Source organism: Juglans microcarpa x Juglans regia, chromosome 8D (genome assembly GCF_004785595.1).
Source record: "Juglans microcarpa x Juglans regia isolate MS1-56 chromosome 8D, Jm3101_v1.0, whole genome shotgun sequence".
In the NCBI taxonomy this organism is placed as follows: Eukaryota; Viridiplantae; Streptophyta; class Magnoliopsida; order Fagales; family Juglandaceae; genus Juglans; species Juglans microcarpa x Juglans regia.
In genome coordinates, this window is record NC_054608.1 from 20,862,563 (window position 1) to 20,879,184 (window position 16,622).

Here is a 16,622-nt window from a genome sequence, read left to right on the forward strand (position 1 = left end):
AGGCTTTTGTAAAGAAATCTCAGTCATGGATCTATCCACTTTCCTCTAGATCCTGGAACCAAATGAGGGCTCGTCCCTCCATGTGGAAAGAGGCTAGCCTCAATTTGTGATTCGGTAGTGTATTGTGAAAATTGAAAAACTGATGGACTTTATAAACCCACCTTGCAAGGTCTTCATCATGGAAAACTGGGAAGTTTAACCTCACAGTTTTAGCGTGCAATTCATCCATATTCTACTGCTGCTGGGATAGATAGCGACATCTCTGTTCTGCACGGCATTCGAGGACTCAGCATTGCTGTCATGCTGGTGCTTTTTCTGCAGTTCCACTGTTAAAGCTACAAGCTGCATGACTATTGACTCACTTTGTTTTTTTAATGCTAGCATCTCAATTTCTAGGGTTTGATATTGTGATTCTAGTTTCTGATCTTGTGAATCAGTAGACTTATTTAGGGCATTGAGCCCATATTGCAGCTGATTTAATCTTTGTACTTTTTGTCATTACTTGTAAAAGACAATACAGAGATCGGTGTCTCTCTGATACCACTTTGTAAGACACTCACTAGAACAGAAAGGAATAGAAGAAAAGGGGTTACTCACTTCGAGGGGAGCGCCTCCAAAGAAAAAATAGGCCAAGGAAAAAAGTAGGGATTTTGCTATTCGATTTCCAGATGCTTTACAGATTATTCCTTGTTCCCAATATACTACTGATTCGTCTATGCTAGGCCCTGGGCCAAATAAACTACTGACTAAGGAAGCCCATAAAGCAAATAAAGAAATAAACGACACCATACTGGGCTATTAAAAGTCTAGCCCATTACAAGACTCAACCCAATTAAAAAAAACAAACTCAAGACTCCAAACCACTAACCGACTCAATTGAAGGCCCATGGTCCCTTAACAAACTAAATACACTGAAGTAAAAGACTTAACTAATTGACTTTGAAGTACTTCATGGAAGTTTCTGGTCTCCCTCCCGATCTCCATGTCCTCTCTGTTCTTCTTGTCGAAACCCTAGGCCATCTCCATACACAACCCAGCTTCCAACATGTTACATATTAAAACGAAGAAGACCCATTTTAAACTACCTTTGAGCCCTAGGTTTGGGGATCCAGTCTTCTAAATGTGGAGAGAGAGAGAGAGAGAGAGAGAGAGAGAGAGAGAGAGAGAGACGGGAATCAGGACACAGAGAGTGAGAAGTCAAGCCACAATTTTCGCCCGTTAAACATCGGGTTGGATGATGTCCAACCTATAGGAAAGTTTAACTCGTTCTTCTCGAGTGGGTCGGATCGAGCCTATCAAGCAGGTCGGGCCCTTCTGCACAGGCCTACTTAATTCAAGCACCATAACCAGAATTTTAAAGAGTTGGACTATGACATTGACCCGACCCGGTTTCATAGGCCATATGTAAACATAGACAATATCCCTAGACACTACTTCTCTATAAGCAAAGACTTCCCAAACTCCAACTCAGGAGCTCAAAATAAAGATATTGTTAAGCTGCGATTGAGTATCCAAATGTCAAACAGTAAAGTTGAATCAACTTACTACTAGGAAGGGCCACTCTCCATCGCAGAATTATCGATCTGTCTACATAAACACACATCATTTATCGTTATTCGTGTAGATCTCCTAAACATAATTAAATGTTCAATTTATATTGTAAAACTTATTTCTCTCTCTCTCTTCTATTCTAAACCTTAGTGTTCAGCCAAAAATTCTAGGGAACATAAATAGTATTAAATAAATAAAAAAAGGATCCAAATGGGTTGGCTCTAAATATCTACAATATTGCCCACCCTGTTCTGTTCAATCCAAGGTAGAAAATGGGGCTCAATTAGCTAGCTTATTCAGGCAAACTCTGCTCCTTTCTTTTTATAAAAGAAACTCTCCCACCTACACGAACACTTGGGATTCCATTGTGTGCGTGTGATGTAAAGGCCAAGGCCACTGTCTTGGAATACATTTCCCCAAGAAAGAATCTTACAGCTCCTCAACTGGGAAAGGGGCCCTTCATTTTATTAATATCCAACTTCTGTAAATCAGCTACCCAATAATCCTTCAAAATTTCAGAACGTAAAAAAAAATGCAAGAAAAACAAAGCAAAAGAAAAAGGACTTTCAAGTGCAGCCTAATGGATCATAATCATGGAATCAACAAACCAATGGCAGACTGAAATTAAGAATGGCCCTTTCATCAAGGCCAATGCTTTCTACACAGAAAAAAGAAAGAAGAGAAATTGAATGGTTTGAGGGTACAAACATATCAAACACTTTGGAAATGCTCATCAGCAACATCAACTTGAGAAAAGTCGGTGGAATCCCCAAAATATGATTTCTCTGCATCGAGAACACCCTGAAAAGACAGCAAATCTGGTTAAGGTCGCAATGGAAATAAAAATAGCAGGAGAGATTTGGCACTGTGAGTTTTAAGTCAGAACCTTAATGATCATAATGGCTGCATCCTTGTGTAAGACTTCATTATACTCGTGACAAGCAAAACTCTGCAACGTGCAAATAGATTTAAAAATTATTTTTAGATTGAGAAACAGAGAAAGTAAAGAGAAGAGAAAAAAGAGCCAGACCTGAACACAATTAGGGCAACCGGCATCTCCTGAGCAGTAGCAAGATGTAAGCAGTTGAAGAGCAGCGATTAACAACTCTGTGAAAAGGGGTTGAACCTGTCACAAGTTCAAACATATTATTTATATAAAAATGGAGCATAACAAGTTTGTTGCCAACAATTTTCAGCTATCCGTCCAAATAAATTGAAGTATCTTCCATCACCCCTGCAGATGATGGATATCTCTCAAAGGTTTTATATGCCATAGGACTTAGAGCAGCTCTTTTCAATCTAAGTTTGGAGTCTGCCTTATATCAGGGAACAGATAGAAACTAAAGATTAGGATTAAAACTTACTCAACAAACCTGACATCACTTTAGATAAGTGCAAAATGTCACAATTCATTATTTGTTTCTCACCTGAACTGATAGCCCGATTCCTCCAGGATGCTGATCATACAATAAAATTCTTTCGGGATAATAGCGGCTATCATGAGGATTTGGACACTCTGGAGCCATGTCAGATAAGTTGCAAATTATACGTCTACGCACCAAAACATCATAATGTAGTCAGAGGCCTCATAATAACAAATAATGACATGCTTGAATTCTTATTATCAATCCTCAACCATTTTGCAAATTAGCAAGCATAATTGTAAAGAATGTATAAAAATATATTAACCTTCCAAATACAACTGTCAGCAATTAGTATATAGGAGACTTACAAAGGCACTACATTAAGAACAGCATGTGAAGCAGCATGCAAGCCTCCACGAAAATCAAAGTTTTTCTTATTGACGGCTGCTTTTATTGATTGTGGAACTGGAATCCAAACTGCCTGTTTAGATGTAAGAACAAAATAAGCATTATTCAGAGTTCAGAAGAAAAGGAAACATTCGTATATATGCATGTATCTGTGTATTTATTATGTATATATATAACATGATCCAGAACAATGATGCCATATGAGAATAACTAAAACTTTTAGAGGATTTAAGAATGTCAATATTTTATTGAAGTGTACCTGTGAGTTATATGAATAACTAGGAAGTGAAAGTTCAACTGTATCAAAGATTTGATTGCTTCCTCTCCAGATTCGATAGAAACCAAACCAATTAGTTGTTACTTTGCAAGTATTTGCTTTGGCAGTTGTTTTCGAAAGTTGAATGTTGGAAACCCTCACTGGATAGGCCTAAAAATATAGCAAGTCATGCAGCTGTCAGCAATTAGTATATAGTATATAAACATTATTAGTATATAGCAATTCATGCAAGTATAAAATTGCTGCCCGCTTGTATACTTCCTGTATACTTGGGCTATGCCTATTTACTTGTCTTAATAAAACTTCTTATTACTTATCTAAAAAAACAATCTTGAGGAAGCAAAACCTCCAAATGCTTTAAAAGAATATAAAGAAATCTGTAACCAATTGACGATAATATCTGTAGACACAAATCACAATGGCATATACATATATTTTGCTTATTTACTCTTCTTTGTTCATATCGTACAATAGTAAACCTAAAATCCTCTGCAAAAAAAAAAAAGAAAAAAGGAAAAAACAAAGGGAAGAAACTAAGGGATAAGGCCGCAAAAATTAGATACATTTTATACATACCAAGCCGTGCCTATTCTTAACATACAACTATTTTAGAATACAGAAAATGCATAGTAATTAGTATATACCTGACAAATGTCCATATAAATGCTAAAAAATATTTCTGCCAAGCAAATGGGATGCCAAGCAAACTTTTCCTATCTCCCCCAAGTGGGAAATAGGCAATATATCTTAACCCTCCTTATCCCCAGTTCTCCTTTGTAGCTACGAGTGTCATCGAGTAGATCAGGGAGTTACAAAGAAAACTTCTTTAAGTAATGCGGATGTAACAATTATGTCTCATGCCTCAATAAAATAAAAAATGTGGATCATGCTTCACTACACGCATCCATCCACCCACCCAGCAGCCACAAACAAAAATATGAAGACGGAGCTGCCTTCTAGGGAGATTAGTGCCATTGCTGGCTAGCCTTCTCAATCTCCTCTCCTTCCTTGAAAGCATATGTATGTACATGCATATGTATTGAGAAAGCATACATACACAGTTCTATCATTCGGGGTATTACAATGATAGCCAACATGAATCGAGCATAAAAATTCAGAAACTACATTTAAGCTATTCCTGAGAACTCAATTTCAACAAGTGAAATATAAAAGCATCCCATGTCCAAGTACTAGACTAAGTTATGCAAGTTATAAGAAGCCACTTAAAGAACATCAGCTCAGAAAGTTGGCCTGACGTACAATATCACCACCATTGACATGAACATCCGTGTAATCTCGAGTTCTTGTGTAATACTTCAAATCAGCTTCTTCGCAGATAGCAGTCTTATTAGATAAATCTAACTTTTTAACCAGATAGGTCTTCCCTTGGTGCATATAAACAGCACCCTCATATACCTGGATCACACAAGAGATGATAAAATATAGACCAATCAACAACAATTTCATCAAGAAAAAAATCAATATGTGATAATCAGGGTGAAAGTCTGATTAATGTACAAAGGACTTCATAAATTTACAAGTAGCCAACCTGAAAGAAAGCCTTGCTTTCTTCAATCTCTTCAAGCACTTCATCCCTACACTGATCTGTTACTTCATATCTCACATTTTCTATTGCCCGGATACTAACTGAATGTGTAGGCATTTTCTACAACATAATGCATGGCCAAAGGTAAATTTAAAAAAGAAAAGAGCCTACAACTCCTGTAGGATTTGCTCATAGGAAATCATACTCTTAAAGTAACAAAGAAATTAACTAACCAACGGTACCGTGTAAAACAGACCACAGAACAGATAACCTACCTCATGCCCAATATAGTTCCATACTTTAGCAGAAGAATCAAATGATTGATCTGAACTCAAGTATCCTCTGGTTTTCAGAGACAGAAGGGTACCACTTAAACCAGAACCAAAATATTTTTCATCGTAAAGCAAACTCAATGGGTGTTCGTGAGCGGCACATACCAAATGCTGTTCAAGAACCTTCATGGAATAAGGCAACAAGAAAAATGAGCATTAAGTTCTGCCAATTTGTCAAACCTGGAAACATAAATCAATAAACAAAATAGTAACGATAGAAAAGTCAAAACCTGCCGGTTTTGAGCATCAATATGACAGCACTCAATTGGGCTTCCAAAGAGTTTCTTAGGATGATTCATAAAATATTGATCAAGAGGTCCTTCAAATGCGACATAAACAGCAAGAGATGATCTTTCTCTTCTGCCGGCCCTGCCAGCTTGTTGCCACAAGCTAAAAATATGCATATAAAGGAGGAAAAAATTCACTGATAAAAACAATTTAAGCTTGTAGTTAAATGTTGAAGCTAAGATGACTGGACAACCTACCTAGCAATACTACCAGGAAAGCCTAAATGCAGAGTTACATCAATATGTCCAACATCAATACCCAATTCAAGGGCATTCGTTGCAGCAATACCACGAAGCTTCCCATCAAAAAAATCTCTCTCTATTCTCCTCCTATCCTGTTCCATCATTTAGCCCATGTCAAACCCACCAAAAAATGTTGGCCAAAGTAAAATATGCTCAGAAGTTTAGCCAGTCCACAAGATGAGAAATGCATTGGAATGCAGGAGTATACAGACAGAAGACCAAGCAGCTCAGAATTACTGTGGGATAAAAGATGCTATGACATACATAAAAATGAAAACAGTAAATGATAAAAGTTGAAATCTGGGCATATAATAGATAAGTAATGCAATCTTTTACTAAGGAAATATTTAGGCACAAGTGGAAAAAATTAATAAGAATATGTTTCCCCTTTTTTTTGGGTCCAACCCAAAAAGTGAGAAATAATTTGCAAATTGATTTCTTTTCTTCCACCATTTTCTTGATTCTTGCAATGTAGTTTCACAAGTCGTCTGGCAGACTGGGGTTAAAAAACAAACAGGAATCAAGAACCAAACCGCAAAGCAATTGGTTCAGTCTCTGACCTACAATTCTTTCATCTAGAAGAAGCTGAAAAAAATTCAATCATAATAGAAAAAAGGGCTACCTCTCTCACTCAAAACCTAGATTTTCTTTCTGTAGCTCCGAAAGTCTACCACAAACAACCAACTTATCCAGGCCCAAACAAACACCAAGAATAGATCCAAGGAGTAAAACCCAGGAGATGCCATCATAAAGGCTACATCCTTTTTCTTTTCCCTTTTAATCTACGGACGGTGACAAAATTGGTGCCATGGATGGAGTTGGTCCTCCAATAGATTGCTTATCAAGTCTTTCATCACAATCAAAAGAGAAGACTTACCAAATGCTACCCAAAGCATTACAAGAGCTGATGCTCCTGCAGTAAAAATAACAAAAACAAAAAGCAAAAAATAGTAGAACCCATACTTTTCTGCCACATCTGAATTTTGGGAGTAAGGATTCTCTTCCACATTGAGCAGAAGAAAATGTAATTAATTACAAAACATGATATAATGGGGACAGCACACAACCATTTATATTAGAAAAAAAGCAATGAAGAAAAACAGTACTGACCACTGCAACATAGCCAGCACGGTAAGCACATATGGAATCCACCAAATGGGGTGCTGTATCCTGAAGAATCTCACGCCTATCATGATTTAGCAATTTAACTGAGTCTTCATCCAAGAATAAAATACACATTAAACTTTAAGCTAAACAAATACCAGGAAAAATCATTAAGAAAAAACCCAGAAGATCATAAATCATGTAATATAGCAATGATATACTGAAATCCATGATAATGATGTGACATACGTATAGCTTAAAACAACTTCACAAAGTTTACGCGATTTACAGAAAGCTATGCAACGAAGTCCATGCTGAACCATTTCCGCAAAGAGGCACGAAACATTGAAAATTGGGCTGCAAAAGTAAATAAATCATTAGGCACTAAAGTACTGATTTCACATATATAGTAATACAAAATTCATTTGCAGAGATGACTACAGGAGATTTAGTAAAACCCACATTAAAATTTAAATGTCCTTACAGTGTACAAAATAAAGGATTTTCAAACTTAGCAGATTTAGGCTGAAATCTTTCAACAATGTCTTCATTCAGATGGAAACTATTCTAAAGCATCCTCAAGAAGAGCATTAGTCCATTGAAAGTGGAAAAGAAAACCTGGGGGTGGGGGGGAAGGGAGTAATCCCACTTGTATTTAGGCCTGGCCTTACATTCTCACTGGAGGCAGGCCAACTTCTCATTGTGATGGTAACCAAGCTACGTTGACAGCAACAGAGGCTCAAAACCTCGCCTCCAGCAGATATGGGTTTTTTCTTTTTTCTTTTTTCTTTTTTAAAAAAAGGCAGGATACTGTGTATGGCATGCAAACATCTAGCCAAAGTCCCCCCGTCTCCATTTCTACAACTGTGAGAAATTGTTACCTTGAATGTCTGAAATTAGCATTTTTAACTGTAGATTCACTAGCATCCATACTACTCTGAGTTGCCTTCAACAATTGTAATTAAGTAGCGTTAGAAAGTAAATAAATATTTTTCGACCACAAGTTCTTCAAGTAGAGCACATACAGTGTTTGGAAATGCTATAGGATTCCATAGGATGAAAAGCTTTCTAGCAGAGGGACTGCCATCATTCTGAATCAGCTCCAAGGTTCGTAGATTTGCAAGTTCCTGAAGCATCAGAATTCATTTTTCAAGTCCATATATCCAAACTAATTTGTCAAAATGCCTAAAATTATTCATGAAACCTAATGCCACCAATTTTATGTCTAAATAATGAATAAATATAACATGCATTAAAAAACTCGTCAATATATATATTTTATATGCCTAAGCCCAGCCCAAAACTTATATATATAAAAAGAAATTTCGTTTCCAAGACTACGTTGTTTTGATAACGAAATTCTTTTTTTGTTTTTAAATGAATGCCGAAACAGCGTCCTTTTTTTTGTTGGGGGGGGGGGGGGGTTAACCCTATATCCCCCCCCCCCCCGGCAGAATCTCTCTCTCTCTCTCCCCTCTGTGGCCGCCACCCCCTCTCACAGTCACTGTCCTCTGCTACTAATCCTCCTCCTTAGCTCCTCCTCCTCGGTTCCTCCTCCTCTCCAAGTCCGTGAGTTTCTTTTTAGTAGTTTAGGTTTCTTTTTGTTGTTTCCAATTCAAATCATTGATTTTTTATTTTGTTTATTGTTGTGTATTGTATTGTGTGGTGGATTTGATGTGTATTGTTTATTGTTGTGGTTTTTTTGTGTTATTTTATCTTTAGTTTGAATTTTTTTTCCATTCCGGAGGTGGATGGGGGGCGGACAAACCAGGGGTGTCCTAGGATATGGTGGCGGATTCCGGGGGCAAAGCCCCCCCAAGGGCGGGGTGTGGGAAGGGGGAAATCCCCCGCTAGGGTGCGGGTAGCACCCCTACTACTAATTAAGAAAAAAGTTCAAACGAGAAACTGAATTGAAGTATAACTAAACAGAAAATCCCATAACCCAAGACCATAAATGAGCTAGCCTATGTACAGTGCTTATAAGCTACATATGTCAAGTATTCACGCCAAGTCAGCCAGTCAAAAAAGGAAGCCTCCCCCAAGCTGTTGGTTTATTTCACTCATTAAGAGTTGGGCTGATATGTTCTCGTCTCCACTCACTTTCATAAATCCTGGGCAACATGTAACCCTACAAAATCTAAGCTAGTCTACATTTCTAAAAACATTACATGTGGTGTCTGACATGATTCCTCAATCAAGCTCCTGTATCCATCTCTGGCTCCTAACTTGTAACTAGGTGTTCTATTATGTATACTTCCTGTGTACTTGGGCAGTGAACACCTAGTTACAATTTATGAACTAGAAAAAGATGCAAGAAAATCATGTACGATAGTCCCATTGAATATACAATAGCTGAAGCCCATAGAAATAAGGTGTGGAAAAAGAAACATATAATTTTGTCCAAAGAGCATTCTCCATCTTCAAAGCTTCTGCCGTTCCTTTCAAGCCAACTGCACCACATGAGACAAAAATTTCATATAGCAGCAACATGAGAGTTACCCCAAAGACCTCTGCAACAAGCAAAAAGAATCCACAACCCTCCTAGGCATCACCCATGCCAATCCATACCTTCTAAAATCTTCATCCCATAACATCCTTGCCACCTTACAATCAAGTAATGAATGATCCCCCAATTCACCACATTTTTTACACATATAACACCAATCCATAACAATAAGTTCACACTTCCTTGGGTTGTCAACTTGTACATGGATCTAAACATAAACTTCCTGTTCCTGGAGGGAATCCAAATCATCTTATCTGTCTCAACCCTGCCAATACATGTAGCACACAGCAAGCTGAACAGATCAGAAATAGCACCAATCTCCCAATCCTGCGTGATTCTAAGAATACACAGTCCACAGTGGAGATCCACATGAGATATCGGAAATATCTGCCACCGAAGCATCCTGATAATGGGTAATCTGATAGAAAGTAGGTAATGAAACCTTAAGGGTTGTATTACCACACGAGTAATGCGAGAGGCTGACTCTGGAGCCCTCACCAGTCACAAAACTAACATGACTGCCAAAATCTCCCCAACCACTCTAAATATAATTCCACAGCCCCATAACATGTACACCTCTCGCTTTTCATTAGAGAACCAACCCCTCCTAGCACTCTTATATTTGCAAACAACCACAGTCCTCCATAAAGTCTCCCTTTATAGACGGCACTGCCGTAACCATTTCCCAAGAAGGGCTATATTAAAATTCCTCAACTTGTGTACCCCAACCCTCCACAAGAAATAGGGGAACAGACCTTGTCCCAACTAACCAGATAGAACTTGACCTCCACTAGAAATAGGAAAGTGCGAAATATCATATTAATCCGATAAGCCACTCTGAAAGGTAAGGGAAAAAGGGATAGAAATATGTGGAGAGGTTGGAGAGAATGCTCTTGATAAGAGTTATTCTTCCCCCTTTTGTCAGATAAATTCTTTTTCAGCCAGGCAATCTTCTTTCAATCTTTTCAATCACCCTGTCCCATATAGCTTTTGACTTAAAAACGGCCCCCAAGGGAAGGCCAAGTATTTCATTGGCAAAGAAGATACCTTGCATCCGAAATTATGTGCCAAACTTCTAATATTGCTCACAGAATCCTTTTGGGGACTGGGTGGGGGAATGAGCCAAATGAAATTCTTGAAAACAAAGAACAGCATGAAAACTAAGAAATAGCATATAAAACATAAAGTATGCAACTATATTATAGAAATCTTTACCATACAATGCTCAAGGGGATTTGCAGAAGTTGCAGTAGAAAATACAAAAGAAGGATCACTTCCATATACTGCACATGGAAACAAACAACTGTCTGATGTCTCAATATCAACAGAAAGCTTTGAATTGTAAAAGAAGTCCTTTAAACTTTTGTGAAATATACTGGAAAAAACTTACCATGTGAACACAGTCGTCTAAGTCTCCTTATTATAAGAGCAGTATGACATCCAAATGCTCCCTTATAAGCATGAGCTTCGTCGATGACCACAAATCTAATTAATAGGAATATAACCAAATCCCCATCATAATATAATTTGTTTATCAGGGGAAAAGAAACATATAAACGAGCATCTCAATGATGCTTATAATTATCAACATAAAAAAACTTCAAAAAATTATCAAAACCACCAATTAAGGCAGAACATAAATCAACGTGGTGGGAAGAAGGGAAAAATATAATTAGTCACTTGGTAGTGGGAAGAGAGATGACAGTTCAACAAAAATACCTAAGATTTGATAAAATCCGCCTAAATCTTTCATGGTGTGGCAAGATTGATATGTGTAACATATCTGGATTTGTGATCAACTGCATGCAAGCAGACAAGAATTCCAGCATAAATTTAGGTGAGGCCAGCCAGCCCAAGAAAACTGTCCTTTAAAACCATAACTTACTAAATTACCAGCCTAGCATTATCGCGCAGCCACGTTCTGTCCTTCTGAGAAGTGTCACCATCATATATACCAATATTTAAGCTAGCATCAAATCCTTTCGTCATGTCTAACAAAGCTCTAAGTTGATCTTGAGCTAAGGCCTGCATGCATGAAATATTTCATCATCTAGTTACCAGCTAGAAGAAAAAGCAAGATGATGAATTCTGCCAGAGCATGTAGATTAATAGAGATATACAAATTGAAAAAAACCTTTGTTGGAAATAAATACAGAGCACATGATGACAAATTCTGGGACAAGACTTCAAGAACAGTGAGATTATAGCAAAGAGATTTCCCACTGGATGTCATTGTGGCAACAACAATATTCTTCCCAGCAAGGGAGGATTGTATAGATTCAGCCTGGGGATATCAAAACAGCCGAAAAACATTCAGGAAATGTTGTCTATCTGAAGGATGAAAACATAGGAAACATCCATACCTGGTGACTATACAATTTAGTAATTCCTATAGATTTAAGCGCACATCTCATGTTTTCTGAGAGTTGATTTGGGATTTCCACATACGTGGCTTTCCGGGCCTCAACATCTTCAACATGCACCATCTGCAATTAGACATGCCCACAGACATAACCAACTAGGCTAAATGGCCCGACTGATGAACAAAGCCAAAGATGAAAATAAGAAATAACACCGCCTTCATGTATATCAACATGTTAGGGTGCCAGGTCCAAAGAAGCCTGGGTGGATGGCATGTTAACATACTTCTCTTTCCACCCAAAAACAATTGTAAAATAATTATACAAGAAACCTGTCCTCTAGATCCAACTCCCCTTCGAAGATGTTCAACCATTTCCACTGGTAAAAATGGATTCGTTTCCTGTTAAGCAAAGATGTTAGAATGGTGTAGATGTCTTTGATGGGACATCCAAATTCCTCAACTTCAAAAGAAATACTGCATCATGAAGCTCCACTGAATATTAATAACAATTCACTATCTTACTTTATGAGGAGTAATGGAACCTTCTATACTAATTATACCCCCTTCACTCATCATAAAATAACTATTATCCCTAATAAGTAGTCATTCATATCATGCAAAACACAAAATAAATTGAGCGTTATGAAAAAGCACATAAAAAAGAATCATGGCGCTATGTTAGATCAATAGCATTCATTGTATTACTAACCAAATTTCAAGGACATACTAGAGCATAAACCAAGCAATTTTTTTAATTTTTTTTCTTTATCCTTTAATGTGGAGTCTGTACTTGCACCTAAATAGACGAAACAGAATAATCAAGGAAAAAAAATATCAGAGTGAAGACCTACACGACATTTTATGGGGTCTGAATCAGAACTTGAGGCCGCCCAGCTTCTCCTTGTCCTCTTTGCTTCACTTCCACTTGCAGCTGTACCATGGTCCTTCATTAATAAGAGCAAGTCCTCCAATGAAAACTCTGTGATCATCTCAACTCCATTTTTGGACTGCAAAATAAATCTCATATTATTCAATAGCCCCAAACTGTTGTTAATACTCAGCTATAGAAGTGTGTTTGCCGATTTACTATCATAATCCCAGGCAGTCTGGCTAGAAATTCTGAGTCACTAACAGCAGCAAAGAATTTATATTGTCATATAGAATATCCTTTAAAAGAGATACGTGTTTTTTCTAGAAGGGAAACAGCCAAAATCTCAGCAGAAAATGAAAGTTGCAACATAGATGTGGATTTTTTATGCATCATGACTGTGAACAACACAAGAATTCTATACCAATAAAATCGCCAGGTGATTAGAAAGAAAACAATATGAATATGCCCTTGTTCCAGTCTAAACCTGTGATATACCTTCTACAGGTTCAGATACTTACACTTCTATCATAATAATACTGACTAGTCAGTGGTAGGTGCCATGGTGCCAACTAGCTTCATCAATTACAGTTAAAAGCAGGCAGAAAATATCTCTAAACAGGAATAAATGTGTGTACATCATATGCAAAATGGTTAAGTAATGGAAGGGTATCAATAGGAAATATATCAAGAGCTACAAGTTAAATACACATACCACAAAAAACTCAACAGCCCTCAACATATTAGTTTTGAAAGCAGTTTCCCGTCTCTTCAATGCACTCACAATCTTTGGTACATACAACCGCTTACGAGCTATTGGACAGAAATATTTCACCAATGCAATCAAATTATCCAATTAAAAGCCTATAAAATTTTTAATCAAATACAAAAAGGAAAGAAAAAATATGCATATCCACAAAATTACCCTTTTTGGGATTATCATCAACTTGATCTTTCTGCTGCGTTGGACAATTGATGATAACAAGGGTATCACCCAAACTTGCCTCATCCATTTCATTTTCTGAAAAACGCACGACCTGAGAAACAAACTTAGGCTTAAAGCAGAAAATGAAACAAAATGCTGGAATTCAATGACGTGGTTCTAAGTCCTTCCAGAAATACAGCCTACTACCTTGGGACAAAGAACGGAAAGATGTTCTATGTCCTTCATACTAAGTTTGATTCCAGATTTTCCCAGTTGATTAAGCGTTTCTTCCAAATGCGTAGTGGTTATTTTCTTCTGCTGCAACTGAAGAAATGCAGAAAAAATGTTTAAGAAAGCAAATGCTTTCATGATCATCTTCAACCATTCTGGACACAAACAAGAACTACCATCCTTAGGTCCCACTCCCATGGCACCGCCGCAAAAGTTGGCTTTCCTCAGTAATAAGCAGAGCTCAAAACCTGGCGCTGATAAACAACTCACCGACTTCAAAACCTTAACAAACACTTCACGATTATGATCTTCAAGCACATCCTTGCCACGAAACTGCAATGTGCTCAGTATATGATCATATGGGAGTCCCATCCGATTATCAAAATCAAAATCCCTTTTCCGTTTAGCCTCAAAGGAACAAGAACTTGACGTTCCCGCCACAGTTTCTTTCGTATCTCCAAAACTAAAATCCCCTCCCACTGTTTCTGTTCTATCTCCAAGACTAAAAGTCCCCACCTTTTGAGTAGTTAGAGTTGCATTATCCTGTGTCGCGCGCAAATACGACAAATCTTGCATCACATTGGACCACACCGAATCGGCAAACTTAGAAATTGAGCTATTATTGAGACTGGTCGAGGAAGTCTTGTATTGTTCATAATTCTGGGTCCTACTGGGATCCTTCTTAGTAAACGGAACGAGCACAAGAAATTCACCGCGCTCAATCCGGTGAGCACTTATCCGACTCTGCAATCTCAATTTAACGCCCTGGCACACGAATTCCGTAAAAAGATGCGATACAAGTAAGAAAATGTAATCACATAAAGCCAAACAAAATCACACATTCGCAAAATCGCAAGCCAAGGTTCAAACCGCCTATGACAAACTTAAAAGCGAAAGAGCACGGCTACAATCAGTTGCTTCAAGAATGAAAAGGGATATTAAATTAATGAGTCATCGGAAAGCATTAGCTTGTCATCAATATAGAACATACGATACAAAAAGACTTAACTTCCTTGAGTTTCATCGAGAGCAAGAATCATAATGGGAACGGAAAGGTTAAAAATAGAAGCAGAGAGAGACAGAGAAAGGGGGCATGTGAGTGCTTGCCTTGAAGAAAAGGTGGAAATTGGGGGAGTTAGAGGCGGGAGGGAAAGATTGCTTGAGGAGGAGCTTGAGGTCTTCAATGGTGGTAATATGAGTCGGGACCGAGACGGAAGTGGATTCGCCAGTTATTGTACGCACTTGGATTACTCTCGGATCGCAATCTTCCATTGTTTTGTACCTTCTGAGGGTTAGTTCGTGTACTCACTCGTTGATGCTTTTAAACACAGAACAAAAACAGAAACAGGAACATGGAAAACAACAGGAATGCGTTCTATATTTTCTGTTTCAATTCTACTCTATAGAAACCTCCGTTTGGCGGTTCGCCTTTTTTTCTTTTGCATTGCAAGTTTTTATTTTCTCCTCTTTTTTTTTTTTTTTTTTTGTTTGAAGAAAAATGCTATATCGCACCACAATTATAAAATTCGAAAGGTACAAAATATGAAATGTCCAATTTATCCTCTTTTAAAACAGAATCTAATGCGATCCTTTTTTTTTTTCCTCTCTCCAGTCTCCTCCTCTGTGTTTCCGTTCTCTCTTTATTAATTTACAATGCAATGGAAGAATTTTCAGACTAAGATAAAGACTAAAATGTTTCATTTGTTGAAAATATTCATTGGTCTAAACTAGTATCCCTAATTCTGAATGTAATACCAGCAGTATACTACATATACAACACGTTAAACTCTAGCCAACAAAAAAAATAAAAGGTTGTTTGGTTGAATGACGTGAACAAATTATAAAAACATATACTACTCATCAAAGTAGAAGGAAGTTGAAAAATTGGTATAGAATCTGTGTACTCTAACCTGCCAGTGCCCCAATAGTGCAGTCAATTCATATCAGTTATGGATGGATTAACGCTTCCTTTAGATCTATAACTCCTCTCAACTCATCATTATAATTTTTTCAAATCTCAATATAAAATATAATAAATAATTCATCTCAACTCAACTCAACTCATTTCAACATCCAAACACAACCTAAATGAGCGTTTCTAGAAAAATGTCAGAAATCTATACATTGTCTGACTAAAATGAAACAATAGTCAAGAAAGATTGAGAGACCTAAGAAAAATTTGCAGAAACTATTTAAATAATTTTTCAATACAAATCCAATTCTTAAAACACATCAAATAACAAGCTTTTTATCGTTCAATAGAAATTCTAGTCAGAAAACCAAAACCATCCGAGCGATAAAAAAGAAACACTACAAATCTTGGCCATGGCTGCTACTCTGTAATTTTTTTTCAAATTTTTTAAGTTGTAGAAGGCTTAAAGTATATACATACAAATAAAAATAAAATGTTTACTATCAATTTAGTTAAAAATCTCAGTATGCATACAAATGAAGATAAAATATAAAGAGAGTAATCTTGGATTGTGTAAAAACAAATGTTTACGGATCATTTACACTTTCATTATAAATTCGTGCGTTTCGTGTTGCAAAATGGACTTCCCAGTAGCAGCTTTTCTGAAAAGAACAAATCATCACTTTCATTGCAGTATGTTAGCCTC

General features: G+C 37.2%; 1 protein-coding gene across 3 annotated transcripts; it reads right to left on the reverse strand.

Moving 5' to 3' along the window:
• Positions 1-1,977: 1,977 nt before the first annotated feature.
• Positions 1,978-15,374, reverse strand: LOC121243595 (uncharacterized ATP-dependent helicase YprA). Of its 3 annotated transcripts, none has more exons than XM_041141726.1 (27): positions 15,112-15,374; positions 13,981-14,769; positions 13,774-13,885; positions 13,564-13,661; positions 12,832-12,987; positions 12,311-12,379; positions 11,982-12,104; positions 11,753-11,902; positions 11,512-11,643; positions 11,338-11,417; positions 11,009-11,103; positions 10,834-10,901; positions 8,138-8,239; positions 7,994-8,049; positions 7,362-7,469; positions 7,119-7,194; positions 5,964-6,100; positions 5,709-5,868; positions 5,422-5,601; positions 5,150-5,266; positions 4,861-5,016; positions 3,583-3,750; positions 3,284-3,396; positions 2,979-3,102; positions 2,582-2,677; positions 2,438-2,500; positions 1,978-2,352 (listed from the first exon to the last, which is right to left on the reverse strand). In XM_041141726.1, exons 1-27 carry the CDS (start codon positions 15,274-15,276, stop codon positions 2,263-2,265), a joined length of 3,783 nt encoding a protein of 1,260 aa, XP_040997660.1. In that variant the 5' UTR covers positions 15,277-15,374; the 3' UTR covers positions 1,978-2,262. The 3 variants fall into 3 exon arrangements, with proteins under 3 accessions (XP_040997660.1, XP_040997661.1, XP_040997659.1); XM_041141725.1 differs by having other exon boundaries at positions 1,979-2,352; positions 7,994-8,058; XM_041141727.1 differs by lacking the exon at positions 7,994-8,049 and having other exon boundaries at positions 7,402-7,469.
• Positions 15,375-16,622: the final 1,248 nt, after the last annotated feature.

What these genes read in the sequence shown, in the direction of transcription:
- LOC121243595 (XM_041141725.1), bottom strand. Translation starts at nt 15,276, where the DNA reads ATGGAAGATTGCGATCCGAGAGTAATCCAAGTGCGTACAATAACTGGC. An exon ending in TTGATGCTCAAAACCGGCAG is followed by an intron (nt 5,602 to 5,708) that starts GTTTTGACTTTT and finishes TATTCCATGAAG; the next exon opens with GTTCTTGAACAGCATTTGGT. An exon ending in CAGCCATTATGATCATTAAG is followed by an intron (nt 2,353 to 2,437) that starts GTTCTGACTTAA and finishes CTGTCTTTTCAG; the next exon opens with GGTGTTCTCGATGCAGAGAA.